The sequence below is a fragment of the Ovis aries genome, chromosome 1 (genome assembly GCF_016772045.2).
Source record: "Ovis aries strain OAR_USU_Benz2616 breed Rambouillet chromosome 1, ARS-UI_Ramb_v3.0, whole genome shotgun sequence".
Classification (NCBI taxonomy): domain Eukaryota; kingdom Metazoa; phylum Chordata; class Mammalia; order Artiodactyla; family Bovidae; genus Ovis; species Ovis aries.
In genome coordinates this window covers 31,051,475-31,072,577 of record NC_056054.1, presented here as the reverse complement: position 1 = coordinate 31,072,577, position 21,103 = coordinate 31,051,475, and the positions used below count along the sequence as shown (strand labels likewise).

General features: G+C 44.3%; 1 protein-coding gene across 2 annotated transcripts in view; it reads left to right on the top strand.

Moving 5' to 3' along the window:
* Window positions 1-21,103, top strand: part of PLPP3 (phospholipid phosphatase 3) — an 87,530-nt gene that overhangs the window by 49,695 nt on the left and 16,732 nt on the right. For both annotated transcript variants that reach the window (XM_012154685.5, XM_004002014.6), the window contains exons 3-4: window positions 9,018-9,298; window positions 9,696-9,753. In XM_012154685.5, the coding sequence (XP_012010075.1) occupies window positions 9,018-9,298; window positions 9,696-9,753 (339 nt within the window). The remainder of the gene's footprint in view (window positions 1-9,017; window positions 9,299-9,695; window positions 9,754-21,103) is intronic.

Here is a 21,103-nt window from a genome sequence, read left to right as displayed (position 1 = left end):
TGAGATTAGGATTTAGGTCCGCGCGCCCCCCTCCCCACCCCCAGCAACCACACACACACTGTAGCAATTCTTCCTTAGTTACTGTCATTCTTAGGGGTTCAGGACTATTTGGAAAATCTATCTAATATGAGGGTGATGATACTCTCCACTTTAAGTGACAATTCTTAGGAGGCTGGGCAATCTATTCATGTGAGTCAGTGTTAGGGGATGGGATAGAGGATTAGATACCATTGACCCACTATCTAGTGGGCTGGAAACTAATATGCCTTATCTTAAATCCTCTTCAGCATCTGCGGGGGTAGGTATTATTGACCCTATTTTACTAATGAGGGAGGGTCCTAAGGTTTACAAGGGGAGTGTGGCCAGTGTGAAGTTATTCTGCTTGGTGAATAGGGAGCAGGAATTGATACCCAGGTCTGTCTGTCTTCAAAACCCAGCACACGGAGCTGACATTGAAGATCCACTGTGTGCTTGGGGCTATGCAGAGTGCTCTGCAATTAGTGAGCTAGAAAATCTGTAGTTCCTGGTTGTAAAGAGCTCTTTGTATGCAGGAGGACAAAACATCTAGGCCCCTGGGCAGATGATTGCCCAAGACTGACAGTGTAGGATAGTGGGTTTTCCTTTTTTAAAAAAATAATTTTTTTGTTTGTTTTAAAATAGATTTTAATTTATTTCTTACTCTCTTTTTATTTTAATTATTATTTGTTTTTTGGCCTTGCTGTGCAGCATGTGGGATTTTAGTTCCCCGACTAGGGATTGAACCTGCAGTCCCTGCATTGGAAATACAAAGTCTTAACCACTGGACCACAGGGGAAGTCCCTGGGATAATGTTGTGTAGGAAGTGGTTTGTCAGAAAGTGAAAGCCTCTCTGAGTGAGACCTTCCTTAGAACATACAGGCAGCTTCTAGGCTTCCCCTTAGCCTAGAAGCTGAGATACAAGACACAGATACTGTCCTTGGAGCTTATGGAACAGGCCAAGTGCATGATTGACTGTACCATTAGACCCTCAAGGAGACTAAAGAACTGGTCGGGGAGCTAGAAGATAGTCAGGGCAGTGAAGGATAGTAAGACCCAGAGAGGTGAGAGCTTCAGGGACAAAACAAGAGAGATGCTGTAAACTAGCAGTCCTCAACCTTTCTGGCACCAGGGACTGGTTCTGTGGAAGACAATTTTTCCACCCACCAGGGTGAGGTGTTGGGGTTGGGGGGCAGTGGTGCTCGGATAGTTTTGGGATGACTTAAGCACAATACATTTATTGTGCACTTTATTCCTATTATTACATCAGCTCTACCTCAGATCATCAGGCATTAGATCCTAGAGGTTGGGGACTTCTGCTGTAGATGGTCTAAGGCAGAAATAAAGTACTATGGGAGTTGATCGGAAGATCACTCAAGGTCGTTTTCACTGGTGAAGGCTTCACCATCATCATCATCACTATTCATGGAGCACTCCATTTAATTATCACAACAGCCCTTGGGCTCTTGCTACTGCCACCATATTATCTCCCTTTGTACACATAAGGAGACTGAGAGTCATAGAGCTCAGTTGCCCAAGACTCTTGAGTAAAGGCGCCCTCTAACCTGGTGCTCTAGCTGGCATCCAGCTCTACTTTGAAGCAGAGGTGAGACTTTCATCAGAGATCCTGGCGTTCCAGACAGAGGGGATGGCTTCACCAAGATTGAAACAATAGGGCCTTTTCAGGAAGTGTCAAGCAGACAGACCTGCTCAGCTAGAGAAACAGAGTATAAGGGAGAAGACAAGAGATAAGGTAGGAAGAGATGACTGCAAGATTGTGAAACTCCTTGAGTGCTGAGGAGTTTTTACTCTCATTAATAGGCTACAGATTGATGAAAGTATTTTCAGCTCACGTGGCCAACTTTTCAACCAACGTCAAGGATGAGGTCTGAACTGCCGTGGTGGTAATGCAAAGAGAAGAGAGAGAATAGGATGGATATGACATCCCACCTTGCAGACATGGGATAATCAGAATTGGGTTACAATGAGGGTAAAGGAGAGGGTGCAGTCTAAGATTTCCTGTCTTTGCAGTTCTGTGTTTGGTGGCATCTTGAGTAGGAATGGAGGGAAGAGAAGTGAGGTTTGGGGCAGAAGTTGGAATAAGTGTGACTTGGTCAGGTGGACATGCTGATAATACTGGTTTGATAACTAGTTGGAAGCTTTGGCAGAAGATTGGAATAAGACTGATGGGGTAAAGAGTGAGCTGAAACTAGAGAGTGAAAGAAATGCCCTTTTGACGGTCATTTTCACAGGTGAAGTCACAGAGAAAAGTCAAGGATACAACCCTAGGAAGACTGACATTTATCTAACAGCACCCAGAAGTGGAGCCATTGGAAAGAGAAAGGTGTTTGAGAAACAGGAAGAAAGCACAGTGGTGATATTAAGGATGGTAGGAAATTCAAGGTCAAAGGAGAGAGAAATGGGCAGCAGGCTATGCTACAGAGAGAACTCTTGCATGGAGAGGCAGAGCTGATCATCTAGGAGACTCATGCCTTTGAGTCCCTGACTTTGGAAAATAGACTGCTTCATCTTTCAAGATGCCTCCTTTGTAAAGCTAGAGGGCTTAGGGCGGCCACTGTTGATTTCAACCATAAATAGCTTCTGTGACCTCTCTCTGGCTTCTTTGCTGTCCATGTTCTAGACCTACCCATAAAGCCTAGAAACTCCACTGGTGGCCTTGGACAGATTTGGGTCCCCATTGCCTTTCCTGATCTGTGAGGCACTGATCTCCTACCAAGAGGTTACAGACAACTGAGTGGGAGAAGAATGGGAGACTGAATTTCTCATCAGTTATTTCTAGTCGCTGAAGATACTGCATTTCATTGCAGTAGATGGAGCAAAGCTCAAAGAAGATAGAGCAACACTTCTGTCTCCATCCTTAGAAGCAGGACTTGGGTATGTTACATTTCCCTTTCCCTTACTGAGAAATCAAGTGAGAAAAATGATTCTTCCTTCATTAATCTCCATCATTCAGTGCCTGTTGAATGAAGGAATCTCTTCTGGATTGGAAAAGGTTCATTAATCCACAGAGCTGAGATGTGAAGGGGGATCTTGGTGCTCTGTGGCTGATGGGGATCTGGATGTGCAGGTGCCTGACAGGGTGACATGATCTTCGTAGGTGTTCAGGGAATGCCTGTCTCACTGGAGACTTCCAACCTGCCACCTGCTAGGGCTTCTAAGAGAAAAACCAGCTAGATGCCACCGGGCAGAGCATGGAAGGCCCAGGCTGCAGCAAGCGCCCTGCCACTGTCCACTACCTTATCCCCAAGGGTGATGCAGTGGCCTCTCTGGCCTTCATCACACTCATTTATAAAGTGTGGAGAATAAGTTAGCAAATCTTAGGGTGTTGTGAGAAGCAGGTAATGCAGTGGATAGGGAAAAGTTTTGTGTTGTTACAGACTATGCAGATGTTATCACTGAAGCCGATCAGAATATTAGGGAAGTTTGTCCTTCGAATTTGGCAGCAGACGATGAGTTCTCAGACTCTGTAAGAGGAATTGTTAGGATTCTGTGCAAAAGTCTTACTTTTTTGGGGATAATCTGTATGGTGGACTGTTACAAATAACACGAACAATGCAGTAGGGTAGCCCTTGCTGCCTGGGATTTAGACTTTCTCCCTGCTTTGTTCCCCTGAAAAAGACATCCTAGATGAAATGGTCAAAAACCAACATCTCCATACTCATATTTTTCTGGTTCTACCCTGGAGAGGTAGTGCTCCCAAATTCTTTAGTGTGATATGTTCTTTTCCAGGGATCTCTTAGAACTATTTTGGAAAAGATGTTTTATACAAGTACAGACATTTCCTGGAGCTATTGCACGTTCAGTTTCAGATCATTGCAATAAAGCGAATATTACAATAAAGTGAGTCATGGGTGTTTGGTTTCCCAGGGCATGTAAAAGTTAGGTTTACACTAAACTGTAATCTGTTACGTGTGCAATTGCGTTATGTCTAAGAAACAATGTTTACGCCTGAATTAGAAAATACTTTATTGCTAAAAAATGACCACTGATCATTGATTGTAACAAATATAATAACAATGAAAAATTAGAAATATTGAAAGTATTACAAATTTCAAAACATATACACATAGACGTGAAGTGAGCAAATGCTGTTGGGGAAGAAAAAAAGCCGATAGACTTGCTTGATACAGGGTGGTCACAAACCTTCAATTTGTAAAAAAACAGCAACCACAACAGTATCTGCAAAGTGCAGTAAAATGGTATGCCTGTGTTAATTTTTTGTTTCTTTTTTCCCAAGGGAAGGAACAAAAAATAAAACATTATTGTTTGCAGAGCTCTTCTGCTAGGTGCCACATAGTTGATATATCATCTTGATTCCCCTGGCAATCTTGCCAGGTAGATTTTAGTCCTTTTAAAATTTTTAATTTCTTTTTTTCCCCTTAAAATTTTTGTTTTATATTGGAGTATAGTTGATTAACAGTGTTGCGTTAGTTTCAGAGGTACTGAAAAGTGATTCAGTTATACATATACACATTTATCAATTCTTTTTCAAACTCTTTTCTCATTTAGGTTATTACAGAATATTGAGCAGAATTCCTGCTGCTATACAGTAGGTGCTTGTTGGTTGTTTTAAATATAGCAGTGTGTACTTGTCAACATATTACTCTTATTTCATAGACAAGGAGACCTAAGCCCAGAGAGGTGAAGTCACTTCTCTAGGTTTATGGTAAGAGATGGGATATACAGATCAAGATTTTTCTGGCTCCAAAAGTCAGTGCTTCTTTCACCACTGTGTAATCTCTCCTTTCCAAAATGTCTCTCCTAATGTGTTTTCAAATTTCCTCTCCAGAGCAGCTCAATATTTGTGAATATGTGGGCAGTTGAGCCCTTGTATACCAGAAAAGACAGGAAGAGGAGCTGTCTTAAGAGTTGGAGCCAACTTCCCTCAAACTCAGCCGTTCTCTGGCGAGGACTGATTGATCCCGTTCTGTCCCCTCATAGCTTAATTGCAATGCTTTCCCACTTTATTAGTTTCCAGATTTTGTGCCAAATGCTTTAAAAGGCAGGTAGGGGAGAATTCTCCTCTGCTCGCCTGGCAGCCTGCCATCACCCCCAGAATCTGTTGCTGTTTCAGAAAGGGATCGACATTGAAGGCATTTTTCTCAGCCGTGAAATTTACATATCACAACTTTGCTGACTGAAGCAGAAACCAGGGCTCCCGGGGCCAGAGTGTGCGAGTGGGGACAGGGCCTTTGTAGGGGGAGGGGGGGAGGGAAGAGCTTATTTTATTACCCGGGAATAAAAACATTGCAAGTAATGAATAAAGTCCGAAAGCAGTAAATCTGGAACTCCAGAGTTAGGTGTGTAACGTGTCGGAGAACAATTTAAGCCTTCGTCTCTTCTGCAGAAGTGAGGTATTTGGGCAGCCCGAACTTCATTAAATGGTCTTTTAAGGGTTAGGATTACAAGAAGCCAAACCTGGCCCGTTCATAACGATGATTTATGGCTGTATTGTCGACTCCCCGACCCTTCTGTACAAGGGGATGGAGAAAATACATAATTTGTTGCTCATTAGCTCCAAGATCTGTCAGGGCTGCCCCAGAAGCCATGTGGTCCTGGAGTCATATGTCTGCTAAATGGCTTCAGCCTGATCCTGTCCTTGAAAATACACAGTTGCTATTCTATAGTGGAAATTGTTTTTAATAATAGAAATAATAAAATGATCTTAATGTAGTCTTCTTTGGGTCTTTGAACTTGAGAGTTGGAATATCTGGGCTCTACTTTTAACTGTCAGCTTTCTAGCCTCAAATCCTTCAGATCAGTCCCTATTTCTCAGTGCCTTAGTATTCCCACCAGTAAACTGGATATATTGTCCTCACAGGTTGCAGATTAAATGAAACTGTAAGTTGCAAAAGAAATTTAAAAGATTGCTAGTATTATTAGAGTTATTATTGGGAATTTGAGGGGCCACCAGATGTTCTCTTTATATCATTATCTTCCCATGAGAGGAGGAAGCATTTTACTTAGCAGCTTGCTATTTGCAAAACTGTGGCATTGAAAACTGAAGTTTCAGAATGAAGGATGTGAGAGCTAAAGATTGTCCTTGCGGTGTAACCAAACCCTTTCTCCCTGAGATGACTGAAGCAGAGAGGTGACTCCCCTGGGATTAATCAACCATAAAATGATGTAAGAGATGCTGATCTGCAGTGGAAACCCATGTGTTCTTTTTCTGCATCAAACTGGAAATCATGCCCGAGACATGCCCATTTAGAAACAGTTTCTTAATCTGTTTCAGTGGATGGTTCAAGGAACTCAGGAGCCATCCTAGGGCAGGAATTATGCATGGGGTCTTGATTCTGTTCTTGGCTTGTGTCATCTCACAAGTACGTTTCCTTTCCTGCTGCTTATTATCTTTGCTTTGATGAGAGGCTACTGGTGAAGGTAGCACAGGAGAGCTGGGAATAAATGTCACTGCAGTTATGAAGGAATTAATCATGGAGTCTAGTGCCTTCATTTTGCAAATGGAGAAGCTGACTTGTCCCAGATCACTCAGTGAGTAGGGACTTGAACTCTGGCCCCTTGACTCCTAGCTTAGTGCTTCTCCCCCATGTCTAAAGTCAAGTGAGCATGATTTATAAAAAAAAGAAGAAGGAAGAGCGAACATGATGGTGGTTATAAACATCTGGAACATGTTAGCCCATAAGGTTACACAGGGTAAAAGTATAAACAGGTTCAAAAGGGGAATTAGACCATGAATGGTAGGAAAGAATGCTGGGTGGAGAATTAGAACACCTGGGTCTAATCTTTAGATGTGAGTTAATTTGAACTTCAGTTTCTTCCATATATAATGGACCCTTTCATTTATGACTGGCTAGGCTTCTCAGATTTTAATCTCTGCAGCATGTTGTCAAAGGACTCTTGGTAATGTTTAGAGGACATTTCCAATTTTCCAATAAAAACAACCTTGTGGACCACCATCTTGCCCCCTTTCATTCATTGATTCATTCAGCTGATGGTCCTGCTGCTCTCCCAGAGAACGGCTAAGCCAGGATGCCAGACGGGGCTGGCCTTTGACCATCTCTCTAATGGAATCATATGATCTCGGAAATTCAATATGATCCAGGAAACCAAAGGGTAGCACTGAGAAATCGCCAGCATTTATAAACACAGAATCACTGTATAAATGTTAGCAGCACTAGGAGGTGTTCTCACGACTGCACCTGCTTGCCCCTGGGCCCAGCTGGCATTTCACGGCCATCCTCCCCTCCAGACTTGGGAGCCCTGGACTGGGATCAGACACCCAGCCTGGATGCCTTCCCCAGCTAGAAAAGAATGAGGGAAGCCCATGAGAAGAGTGCCCGGATGTGTCAGTCTATTGCTTCCCTTGTGGTTGTGAACACGCTGTCTGTTCCCTGAAAGGGCAAGTGTGGCTCATCAGCCTTCCCTGTGAGGAAGTGTGAAAGGGACTTTGTGGTGAGTGATGAGTTGAACATCACTGTCCCGGCACTGTGGTTGTGACCAGGAAGTGGCCAGAACTGTGCTGTGGAGTTAAGTCAAGGGCAGCAGGCTGAGCGGTGGTGTATCACCAGCGCAGAACTTATCCTCAGCTGTGTAGGCATTTAAGGTGTTTACCTTACAGAGAGTCAGCTGACCCCTTTCCCTGCCCTAAGCCCCCACCATTCTTAATGTAAAAGCAGGCAGTTTTGGTTAGAGAGCTTTTCCTCTCTCAGTCTCAATCTATCTCCTGGTAGTTGTGGGGGTGTCATAAAGTATATAAAAAATAAATGCTGACATGCTATTCATAATCGATGGTTGCTGGCTCTTTTTTTCTTCTTTTTAAAGAAGTGATGAATCTCCCTCCCCTTAACATTAAAGAGTAGACGCAGTGGGATGGAGGAAGGATATGAAAACCCAGACTTGCTCACTGTCTTTCAGGATGGAGGAGACAATGCAGGCACCCTTGGGAATTCACAAACTCTGAAGGGCCTTGTATAAAAGTTTCTTGGTTTGAAGGCCAGTGCTCTTTTCATCATGTCCTACTTAAGAGTAAAATGAAAGAATCCCTCTCTGTGACCCAGGGCATTTCCACCACTTGCCACATTTCTGACTACCTCTGTAGAGGTTCAAGTTATTTTAGAAGGACACCAGGTAGGTGACAGAGCCTGGATTCAAACCCCAAACCGAGTCAGGGAGCATTCACCCTTTCGCAAAGAAACCTCAGCCAGGGCTCAGTGTGGCACAGGCGAAGGCCCTGTGTAGGGTTTGATCGTGGTTGGTGATTCGTGACCCCCAATCCTAGAATCTGGAGATTTGCTCAGACCCTCTGACATCTTGCCATGCTGTGCTAAGTCACTTCAGTTGTGTGTGACTCTGTGCAACCCTATGGACTATAGCCCTGGCTCCTCTGTCCATAGGATTCTCCAGGCAAGGATACTGGAGTGGGCTGCCATTTCCTTCTCCAGGGGATCTTCCCGACTCAGGGATTGAACCCACGCCTCTTATGTCTCCTGCATTGGCAGGCAGGTTCTTTACCACTAGCACCACCCTGGCCACCCTTAATCATGATTTTGGTTCCTCAATAGCTAAGTCCTTATTTGTCTCTCTCTTTGGTAATGTGTGTGTGTGTGTGTGTGTGTGTGTGTGTGTGTGTGTGTATCGGGTTGGCCAAAAAGTTCATTCAGGTTTTCCCTTAATGGAAATACCCTTACCAACTGTTTGGCCAACCTGATACACACACGGATATCTATATCTTAATATATATCTTAATATATATATTAATATATATTTTATATATTTGCGTATGACTGTATTTGATTACATATGCTTCTTCCTAAGGAATAAATGACTGTGTTAGTATTTCAGTCTTTTCTCCCATGCACATTGGTGTCTCTTATACTTCTTGAATAGAAAATCGGGATTTTTCTAGATTCTAACCTATAGCTATGTACTGAATATCTTTTTATGTCACTGAATATCCTTTCAGCCTCACTTTTGTTGATGGGTCCTGATGCCACCTCACTCCCCTCTTCGTTGTCTTTCAGATCATCACAGGGGAATTCTACCGCATCTATTACCTGAAGGAGAAGTCCCGCTCGACGATTCAGAATCCCTACGTGGCAGCCCTCTACAAGCAGGTGGGCTGCTTCCTCTTCGGCTGCGCCATCAGCCAGTCCTTCACAGACATTGCCAAGGTCTCCATAGGGCGCCTGCGTCCTCACTTCTTGAACGTCTGCAACCCCGATTTCAGTCAAATCAACTGCTCTGTGGGCTATATTCAAAACTACAAATGCAGAGGCGAAGACAGCAAAGTCCAGGAAGCCAGGTGAGAGTCCACCTCCCGTGGCACTAGGTTCATGCCTTTGCTGCAGGCAGTTCAGTGAGTACTTACTGAGTACCAAGCTCAGTGCTGGGGCCCTGATTCAGTTGGATGAATAAGGCAAAGTCCCCATTCTTAAGGAACTCATAGTCAAATAACTGAGATCATAAAAGCGATTACAGTGGAGCTGTGGTAAGTCCATTCATTCATTTGTTTTTTCCCTTATTTATTTGTTCATTCATGGGTGCTTGCTACGTCCCGGCAAGGAGTCCAAAGCACTACCATGGGTGCAGCAATGAGCGAGGGCTACTCTTGGGGTCACAGTCCCGGGAGGGAGCAGACAGACCAGCAGGTAGTGGGGATGTGAACATGGCCCTCACACGCCCATCTCTTGCCCTTGCAGGAAGTCCTTCTTCTCTGGCCACGCCTCCTTCTCCATGTACACTATGCTGTATTTGGTGGTAAGTACTCTGTCTCTGATTCCAATGAAGTCCAACCCCAACTTAAATCTCATCTGTACCTAGAGCCCTTGTAATGGTTAGGGGCAGACTTCACTGAGGAATCTTTGAAAAAGAGGTTGGCTAGAAGAATTAGTTTCTATTCTGAGCCCTGCCACTGCATTAGCAGAAGTCATTTCACTTTCCAGACTTTTCCCGTTTTTCAAATAAAAATAATATTTACCATGGCTGCTTGATAAGGATTGAGCACCCATTTTGGAATGATTAAGTGATAAAGACACTTGTATAACATTTCGTGGTAACAAGCCCCATTTTCTGAAAATCCATTAACTCAGTTGATCCTTCCAGGAAATTTGTTATAAGTAATATTATCTCTACTGTGGGAAAGGATCACTAAGTAAGGTTCAGACAATTCAAGCAAACTGCCAAAATTCACATAGACACCAGAACTATCGCTCAAATCCATGCCTTCTGATCAAATTCCTCATAATGTTCTCCATGCCATGTCCTCCTCCATTATCTTCTGATGGAAAGGCTTTAAATGTCACTATCTGTCTACAGAGTGATTTTGAGTTTTGCAGAATCCTTCTGCATCCATGAACACAGGTGGCCTCATAATAACACAGTGAAGTAGGAAATCCTCAGCCCCAGAGCTCAGATCTAGAGACCAAGGCCCAGAGAGGATCACAGTGTGTTGGGGGGCCTTCAGCTAGTGGTGGACCCGTCTGAGGCCCCATGTTGGCCTCGCCATGGCCATGCTTCCTGGAAATGCTGGGGCGGTTGGTGCAGGTGGAGCACCCTACTTCCCTCTGGCCGCCACACAGCCAGACAGCTGCTGGTCTGTTTCTGTTTGTCAGTTAAATATGGTCCCCCTGCCTTTCCTCTCCCCTTGAAATGAGGTTCCTATGCCAAGGCACTTCCTGCTTTTGGCTGCTTTGATGGAGTTCAGAGCAAGAAGGTGCTGAGAGGTCAGACATAGCTCAGAGGAGCATAAAGTTGTTTGGAAAAAGAGCATTTTGCTTTTGTATTTAAAAAACATAATTAAGAGTTGGAAAAAACAGCAGAGAGGTTTCTTTGTTTTGTTTTGTTTTTTTCCCCGAGTCCTTTCCAAGTCTGGAGGTGTCCGGGCTTCGCATTACCTAGGATAGAGAGCTACAAGGTGGGCCCTAACCTCTAAAAGCATTAAATGTAGATTTTTAAAATTCATGGATAGCACTTCCCACCATACTTTATTTTTCTGTTGTTTTTGTTTTCTCTTTGCTCTGAGTCAGGACAGTTTAACAATGATATTTCATTTCCTGCTGCATTTGTATTTTACCCAGGTCTGGAAGCAATTTTACAAAATATAATTTCACTCTTTTGTAAAGTAACAGTGCTGACAGGTTTCTGGTGCCATCTATGTGCCAGGCACTGTGTCGTGCTCATGCTATGACTTTGAGATCCTCTCAGTAACCCAACGAGATGTGTTTTGATTACACTATTTTCAGTTTCAGACACAGAAACAAACAAATCTGAATTTAAGAGGCAGGAAAGGTATTTGAAGGCTGGTCTTCATGACCCGAGCCTCGTTGTATGTTCTTCTCATGGTGCTGTGTGATAAAAAAATCAAACAAACCTCTGCAGGATAAACTTACAGATACAAGCTCCAACCCTAATTCCAATGTCACTTGAAGGCGACCTGCTTTTCTTCAGATCTGCTCTAATGGGTGAGATGCCGCCTTACCCCCACTGCCCATCACCTCCTGGCAGCTATGATTATAGCAAGAGCTCTCTACGAGGGTGTTGGGTAAGGCCTGGATTGTGACTGAGTGTTTATTTACATCTTCGAGGGAGGAAAAAAACTACAGTGGCTTTATATTCCAAGAAGGAAGGAAAGAAAGAGAGGAAGAAAGAAAAGAACCTCCTTAATCCTTCATCTCTGCAGCATATTTTCACACACTCTTTGGAGCGCCTGCACACACACATTCGCAATTCACAGGCACCCACACATACAATGTGCAAACTCAGGGCTCTCTTTTTAGCTCTAAGTTTATCTTGTCTTAAAATAACTCTGAAAGTAAGAGCTGAGAAGTAGGGAGGACAGTGTCCTTCACCATGGCTCCTTTTTATGTGATGTTGCACAGAAATCTCAACCCTTTGAAAGTCCAATTTGCAAAGCTTTCCAAGGAAGTTTGAAGAACTCTGTTGCCGCCTGTCTGGGGAAGTCGAAGATACTGCAGTCCCTCAGAGAAGCTCCTCCCGCAGCTTTTATGTTGAGCTGCAGGAAGTGCCTGAGTTGGACACATGAGATTCTGGCAGCCCCCAGAGCCCTGTGGGATTTTGTTCAGGCAACCTGGGCCCCAGCTTCCTTGGAGCCTTGGGAATACTCCCATTTGGACTGGCCGAGTATGGCATTGCCAGTGTTTGCCTTTAGAGTCAGACAGACCTGGGAGATTCTGGCCATGCAATTACTAGCCACGGAACTGTGAGTTGGCTTCTTAGGTTTTGAACCTCAGTGTCCTCTTCTGTCAAGTGGAGACAGTTGTGTCTGTTTTTGGAAGTTGGGGCCACTTTTCTTCTCCAGGCTCTGCTTTCACCAGCTGTCAAATGTCAGAGTGGAATTAGATGGTGTCTACCGTCTAATTGATTTCTCAATCCCTCGTGGTTGTTTTTAAAAGAAGTTTGGATTAGGTGTTGAAAGGGAAGATGGGAAGCAGGCAGAGACAATTTTGTCCTGATTTCCATGGAGTTCAGAGAGTGGCGGACCAGAACACCAGCCATCCCTTTGCCAGGCTGCCATCTAGAGCCTCCCATGGCTTTGGAGGGCGCTCCGTATTAGGTTTTGATTTGTAAAATGGATAGCTTGGAAAAACCATAGCTCGAAACACCAAATTATCTCTGGGTACAGAAGCTTAAGGATGAGGTTAAGGCTTGTCGGAGATTAATGCAGATACAAATCAGAGAAATCCCACAGCATATATAAACCTAAACGGCGCTCCCTACCCTTGAGCCCTGGTCTAAACTCCAGAGGACCACATCTGGATTGGCCCTGGACCTCCATGTTCAGGGACTGAGGATGACCTGGCTGTCTGGATAAAACGCCAACATGGTTGAGGGAGGGAGGGGGGCACCAATTCACATAGCATGTCTGGAGTTCCCTCTGTTGTACCAGGCACGCTGCTGCCTTCTGGGGCTACTAGATTAATCAGCCCTGGTCCCTGCCCTCAAGGAACTCACCTATGCTTTCAACATTCATCATTCAGCACTAGTTTAGTGAGGAATTACTTCCCAGGTGGAGCTAGTGGTAAAGAACCAGCCTGCCAATATAGGAGACATAAGAGATGCAGGTTTGATCCCTGGGTTGGAAAAGTTCCCTAGAGGAGGAAATGGCTACCTATTCCAGTATTCTTGCCTGGAGAATCCACTGGACAGAGAAGCATGGTGGGGCTACAGTTCATGGGGTCACAAAGAATCGGACATGACTGAAGCAACGCAGCATACACATGTGCAAGCCCCATGCTAGAGGTGGGAACATAGTGATGGGCAGGGCAGGGCCATGGTCCTCAGGGAGTTCAGTCTAGAGGAGCAGATGGACAATGAGGATAGGCTGGTCCATGGTGCAGGAGGGACAGGGGTCTATAGGTTATTATGGAAACTCTTGCTAAATTGCAGAGGGGGGTAGAAGCCAAAGAGGGTGTCCTGTAGGGTAGTCTCTTGATGGTAGGAGGTTGGAAGGACATGAGGACAGTGGTATGGGGTCTGCACATGTTCAGTTGAGCATGGCTTTGATGGCTGATAGGAAGCAGACCATGGAGGGTACACTGAGAGCTGAGAAGACCCCGTGCACATCAGCCCTGGCTCCTCCTCCTGTTGCTCAGATCAGGCAGCAGCAAGTTCAAGGGAGGCCTTTCCTGGACTGCTGAGTTCCTCTCCCAGGAATCTGCACCTTGCCCCTCCACCTCCTCGGGACACTGTCAGAGAAGCCTTCCCTGGCTGCCCCACCTTATGCTCCCTAGCTTCCTTTGCAGCCTTGTTTTCCCCCCAGTTTCTCACCATCTGAAACAGCCTTTGTGTATCTCCACTAGATATATTACCAGCTTCGCGTAGTAGAGGTTTTTGTCTCTTGATTTATTGCAGTCTCTCACTTCCCCAAACACTGTCTGACAATTAAGAATGCAACGAATGCTTGATGAATGAATGAATGAATGGACCCAAGTAGTGTCTGACAGTTAAGTATGCAGTGAATGTTAGATGAATGGATGGATGGATGAATCCTGTATCTTCTGACACTTCCAGGCCACACTGCTTTCCATTCCAATCAAAATTTTGTTCACCTCCTCATCACTGACTTATAGACCATGAAGGGCCCATGTGATGTAGGGAAGGACTTTGCTGCCTCTGAAGTATTTACCTGTGGGCTCTTCACCGTGGTGCCCGTGAGAACTGGTGTCAGAGGGTTTGTCGGGTACCAAGGAAACAGGGAAGTGGCTATGCTCTGACAGCCATGTTCTCCATCCTGTGGCTGTTAGTCATTGAGGTTTTGTTCAACATGTTTAGAATCCCAGAGCAGTGGGGTCTGGTATGTCCACGAGACATGCCCACAGATCCTGGGAGTGTCTGGTGAAACGCCTGCCAGGAACAAAATTGTTGTTTCCACAGGGGAATAAAGAAACCACTGGACCAGATGTTTTTCCTCTTCTTCCTCTCTGCTTCATCCATCCATCCTGCATTTTCTGAGTACATATTCTGTGCCAACACCTGGGGACATGAAGAGAGCTCACATTTTGTGAGGAAAGCTTGAAAAGTAAATAGTTGCAAAGCAGCTGGGTGAGTTCTCTGATTGGGGTGGACTGAGGGTTTGGAGGTCAGAGGAGAGGGCTCTGAGGCATGTTGAGCCAGTTCACAGGCTCTGCTGAACTTAAGATCAGGTCAGAGACTCCTCTGCTCTAACTCTTACGAAAGCTATAAATCTGTTTTCAGACATGCACACTTAAAAGGTCTAACAGGTGAATTAGAGGAGCCTGAAGTTCTAAATGTCCCATTCAGGTTGTCCTCTAGTCCACAACACCTGTGTAATCTCCTCAGATTGCTTCTCCAGAGACAGAAATCCAATACAAAAGACCAGTACCTGGCTTGCAGAGCACTCATTCCCTAAGGAAAGCCAGGTAGTTCTGTGGTTAGAGCATGGACCTAAAAGATAAAGAGGCAGATCTTACTCAGTGTCAATCATGATCCATTGTTACCTTGAGCAGGTGGCATGGCCTCTTTTGACCTTTATCTCTTCAACTGTAAAGTGGGCACAATGGCGTCTGCCTACCAGGATGGTTGTAACAATTGTAGGGAATGTAATTTAAGGCCCCTTGCTCAGTGTCTCAATGCTGAGCAAACTGATAGTTTCTTTTTCTTCCCCTGATGGTGACAGAAAGCAAGACCTCTTTCCTTCTCAACGAAGAGAAAAAACTAAAAACTCCTCTTTGTCCTGAATGTAGTTGAATAACTTCCCAGTTCTATACCGTGTAGACTCACCAGCTCTGTTAACCAGAGTCAAGTATGAGCTATGGAGGAGATGGGAGAAGGGAGAAAGTTTCTCCCTGTGGATGTCAGCAATCTAGACAGACTTCCAGGAAGAGAGTGGGCAGGGACAGAGGAAGGACAAAAGCCTCCTTCTCACTCTTAGCAGAGAGCTCCCAAGAGCAATGGAAATGAAGCCAGAGGACTGTACAGACCTGTTTCACCCGTATGCAAATCATGTAATGAAACACAAATGACTTAGCAAGAACCAGTGAGACTCACCCAGGTCTGACTTGCTGGTTCAGCCCCAAGCCAGCCTGAACTCAGCCAGACTTTTCTAAGGAGGTTTTGTTGGAATTCCACAGGACCACAGTTTGGAAGCTCAGACCAGAAAGAAGAGAGCTCCATTTCTGGAGTGAGTTCTGTGTGCTGGGGACTTTCTTGTACATTGGGGTTGGGGGCAGATGTATACTTTTCTACTGTAGTTTCCATATCTACGATCAGCAGTTTTGTTTTAGAAATTGGAAGAACAATCTTAGCCCCAGAAAAAGACGGAAAGATTATATTCTTTTTGTGTGTGTGTGAAGGAATTTGTTTTATTCATGTCTGTGTCTCACAGAGGTTTGGACAGAATTGATACTTACAACATTTTTTTAAATGAAAAAAAAAAAAATCTACTTATGTTACATATGGGAAAGCAGAAATTCAGAGAAGCGAGTGCTTTGTCCAGGTCAGACAGCTGGTATGTAGGAAAAAAAAAGATTCAAATCCGGTTGTTCTGTTTGCAAGTTAGGCACTTTTCTGTGGCATCACACTGATGCCCAGGAAGTGGGTTCTCTGAGCCCAGAGGCCTTCACACCGTTGGGGAAATAAAGACAGAGAACTAAGGACCTTGGCGTTGCTGACCCCCAGGAGAGGTCAGGCTGATTTAGGTTTTCTGGTGTTGTCCAGTTCTGCTCACTTCTTTCTAAATCACCCTTTTCAGGGAGCCTGAGACTTTGCTGAAGCCCCTGCAAGAGTTTTGAGTCTCGGAAAGTCTCCATGCTCTTTGGCCCATAACAGGGCATTACATCCTTGTGGCTGGTATGTTTGACTCCGTCTTCTGGATAAGGGCTACCTGCCCCTATGGAGTATGGAGCCTCCTGACCCAAGTAGCATTCCCAGGTTGGATTTCCAAAGGAGCAGGGCGCTCCAGAATGTACTCACGGATTCTGAGGGGGCCCGAGCCTCTGCCCTGGTGTGAGTGGCTCGTATGAACTGGGCTCTGAACTGGCAAAATCCAATCCATTCAGCGCTTAGACTGGGGTTGGGTAGAGGGTGTTATCAGATTCTTTGATCAACCTCAAAGCCTACTGCCCTCAGCTGACTTCTCATTTATGAAGTAGTCACTGGGCTAAAGGTCATTGCACAATCTTCTTCTTTAGTGATTCACTTATTTTGGTGAAATCAACTGCAGTCATTTGAGTCAGTCTCATCTATCAAGGCGAATGGGTGGTGTTGATTTCTAAAGAATGCCTTCAGTCCCTGTCTTCTGCCAGACAGGGTCCTGTAAATGTCTCATTGGATGCTGGCAACCCTGAGAGGAAGATCCTGTCCTTCCTGTTTCACGGAGAAGGAGACTGAGGCTTAGAGAAGTTAGTAAGGGACTGAAATAGGGGCCTGTTTAGGTGCTAAGTCATGTCTGACTCTTTTGTGACCCCATGGACTGTAGCCCACCAGGCTTCTTTGTCCTTAGCATTTCATTTTCCACAAGAAAACTGGAGTGAGTTGCCATTTCCTTCTCCAGGAATCAGGGTAATCTCACCCCAGAATTCACTTGATTATTGCTGTGCCCCAGCTGCGGACACCAGGCTTGATCCTGAGATCTTGAGACATTTCTCAATAAAGGTACTAGTTACCAGTGGATGTAGGGGAACAAGCTTCCATCTGCCCACTAATTCCATGTCTGTGTGTGTGTGTGTGTGTGTATGCTCAGTCATGTCAGACTCTTTGCAATCTTAGGGACTGTAGCCCACCAGGTTCCTCTGTTCATGGAATTTTCCAGGCAATAATACTGGAATGGGCTGCCATTTCCTTCCCAAGAAGATCTTCCCAACACAGGGATCGAACCAATGTCTCCTGCATTGACAGGCAGATTCTTTATCGACTGCCCCACCTGGGACTGCCTCCCAAAGGGATTCTAGCCCCAAAGTGGCCCCCTCCTCCTTTCTAAGCACTCCCTTCCTGAAGCTATTCTGATGACACGTCTCTTCCTTCCTCCTCAAGCTCCTCTCACATATTTATTCTTTTCTTGTATTAAGCTCTAGCCTTCAGTATCTGAGTCGGTGGATGGGGAGATGTATGCCTCGTCCAGTTGCGAAACCTGCCCTTCCTCTGCTCCCCCTACATCTCCAGGGCCGATGATTTAAAGGCTACATGGAGGGGGCCAGGGAGACTTGGAGGATTTTGAACAGTCATTTTCTGAGGACCTGTAGATTTTTAAGTTGAGAGAAATAAGAAAATCTTGAGGTTATCAGCTCCAAATTAAGGAAAAGAAAAGTGGTTAGAGAGTAAAATCATCTGTTTCTTTGAGCAGTGCCAGGCGTTTATCACCAATCTGTGCTACAGCCTATAAGGTAGTTGTTACATTTATTTTACATAGGAGAAAAGGGAGGCTCAGTGAGGTTTATCTGATGAAAACCTGTGCCATTTCAGCTACTCCCTTCATCCCTGTTCCTTGCCAAGACTGGCTGGAGGAAGGCTGGACCATGGCAGTCACACTGCTTATGGACTAGTCCTCCTTCCCTGAACTTGCTGTTGTCTTAAGGACCAGGTTGAGTTGGTGCTACCAACATCATTCCCATTCTCACTCTCAAAAGGAAGAGATTCCTTTGACTCATGATTGCAGAATCTGCTGTTTGTTGGGTTATTTCACTAGAAATAAGGGAGCAGCCTTTGACCTGAACATTATTTTTGGGGGGGTACTGAGTCTCTTACTTAAAAATAACTTGATTTTTTCACCATGGCTAACAGTAATATTTCCCAGTTGGGATTCAATAGGTTGATACTCTATAAAAGTAAGTCTTATAAGTGATAAAAATAAGGATTTCATATTTATCAAATTTTTTCTTTTATTTTCTTTTTAAAACATAAATTTACTTATTTTAATTGGAGGCTAATTACTTTACAATATTTTATTGGTTTTCAACCTTTTTTTAAAAAGACCTTTGGAATGTTCTATGAAGTATGGTTTGGGAAAGAAAGACTGACCTAAATAGAGGCCACATTCCTTTGACATGCAACCCCCTTCATGAATTGACCCTGCTTGCCTCTGTAGCCCTGTGTCTCACACCCTGCCACCCCACACCCCCGCTGGTTGCATATACACTTTTCTGTTATTACTGAACTTCCAGAAGTTCTTTGCAGCTCTGACTGTTGGCTTCTAGGCCACGTCGCTGCCTGGAACACACACTTCTCAATACATCCCCTTAACTGCTAGCAAATACTTAGGTATCTTTAGGATTCAAATCAAGTATGCCTACCCCTTAGTAATTGACCCTGGTTCCCCAGCTTCTTTCACAGTTTCTATAAAATCCATAAGTGCACTTAAACCTGTTTTCGTATATTCATCTATATTTAATATATTTCATATATTGCCCCTCGTAGGGGAGGAATGATAACTTCTCATTTCTGTGTGCTTCAGTTCAGTTCAGTCGCTCAGCCGTGTCTGACTCTTTGCGACCCCATGAATTGCAGCACGCCAGGCCTCCCTGTCCATCACCATCTCCCAGAGTTCACTCAGACTCACATCCATCGAGTCCATGATGCCATCCAGCCATCTCATCCTGGGTTGTCCCCTTTTCCTCCTGTCCCCAATCCCTCCCAGCATCAGAGTCTTTTCCAATGAGTCAACTCTTTTCATGAGGTGGCCAAAGTACTGGAGCTTCAGCTTTAGCATCATTCCTTCCAAAGAAATCCCAGGGCTGATCTCCTTCAGAATGGACTGGTTGGATCTCCTTGCAGTCCAAGGGACTCTCAAGAGTCTTCTCCAACACCACAGTTCAAACGCATCAATTCTTCGGTGCTCAGCCTTCTTCACAGTCCAACTCTCACATCCATACATGACCACAAGAAAAACCATAGCCTTGACTAGGCAGACCTTAGTCGGCAAAGTAATGTCTCTGCTTTTGAATATACTATCTAGGTTGGTCATAACTTTTCTTCCAAGGACTAAGCGTCTTTTAATTTCATGGCTGCAGTCATCATCTGCAGTGATTTTGGAGCCCCCCAAAATAAAGTCTGACACTGTTTCCACTGTTTCCCCATCTATTTGCCATGAAGTGATGGGACCAGATGCCATGATCTTCGTTTTCTGAATGTTGAGCTTTAAGCCAACTTTTTCACTCTCCTCTTTCACTTTCCTCAAGAGGCTTTTTAGCTCCTCTTCACTTTCTGCCATTAGCACTTAGCATAGTGCCTGGGCTTATGTTTTGATCTATTTGTTTGTGTATGTGTGTATGTATGTATTTATTTGATCTTTTAGGTTAATTTTATAATAATTTTTAAAAGTTTTTTCTCTAAACCTTTTTAGGATGTTCATAGGAGTCTGATTAAATTTACATATTTACATATTATCTTTTGAGCTTATAAGTTGAGGGTTCTTATAAATGAGTGTTCTTAAAATTAAAATTCTGTCTATTCAAATTGTCCTTCATGTCCTTTGTTTCATCTTGGGTCTATGCAGTTCTTGGTGAGCTAATTTCTACTTATATCATCATCTGGGCTATTATGATGATTTTACCTCTTCTTTGAGATTTAAAAAATTTTTTTAAATTAGCAGATAATTGCTTTACTTCTTTTTGATATTTAATGGGGTATTTTTAATATTTGAAAAATAACTAGTTTTTATCACTTGCTTAGCAGCCAACAACATCAGCACATTGTCTTTTTAAATTTTTATCTGTTCTTAGATTTCTCCAAAATATATTTATGTGATTTCATAATGATTATAAAATTCCCTGCTGTTTTCCAGGTCTGGGTGTTTTGAAATTGTCTCCCAAGCAGTTGAGGAGTCAATATTAGGCACTCTTTCTACATGGGCAAGAATGATTCTGGAACCTTCCAGTCTTCCATCTCTCAGATTTGCTGCTGGCTTGTCTTTCCTGACCACCCAGAGGACGGTGTCCATTTGTCTCAGGAAGGGCAGAATCACTCCCTTGCCGCTGCCCCAGGTCTATCTTTAGGCCGCCGCCCCACTCCTCCGCTCTTTTCCCCTTTCCCTGGTCTCCAAGCGCCTCGCTTTGATTTGTGTCGAAAGTTGCTCTTCGTCCTCTTGCCTCTTCCCCTTCATTTCCCAAGTTCCCACAGGAACCTGAGAAGTAGGCTGTGCCCAGAGGTTAGGACGGAAACTGCAGCAAGATAACTTCAAGGGACAATACCCAGCTGACGTCACTGCAACTTCTTTGCCTCGGCCAGAGTGGCTTTTTTTCCTTCCATTTTCCTTCAGGTCACTCTTCTACCCCACCCAGCGCAGTCTCTGTCAACCTCTGTTTGAAAGATCTCTTGCATTGTTTGGTTGGTTTATGTGTTTCCTCATGTTGTGATGCAAAATCCATAGTTCCAGGTGGAGACTTGGAAATTTGTTCTTTGTTAGAGTTGCTTTCTTTTGAATCGGAAGCATTGCCTTGTGACTGACATAATAACCTCCCCTGCGCAGCATGCATGAGTTTCCAGGATGCTTCTGAGAGGTGGAAAGTGAAGGAATTGTATAGCCATAATGTCTAGGAAAATACACAAATGCATTGAATGAATTGTCACTGAATATAAAAAAGAAGCTGTTATGAACCCTGGTTAGTATTCTTTAATTGGTTTCAGTCAAAAAATG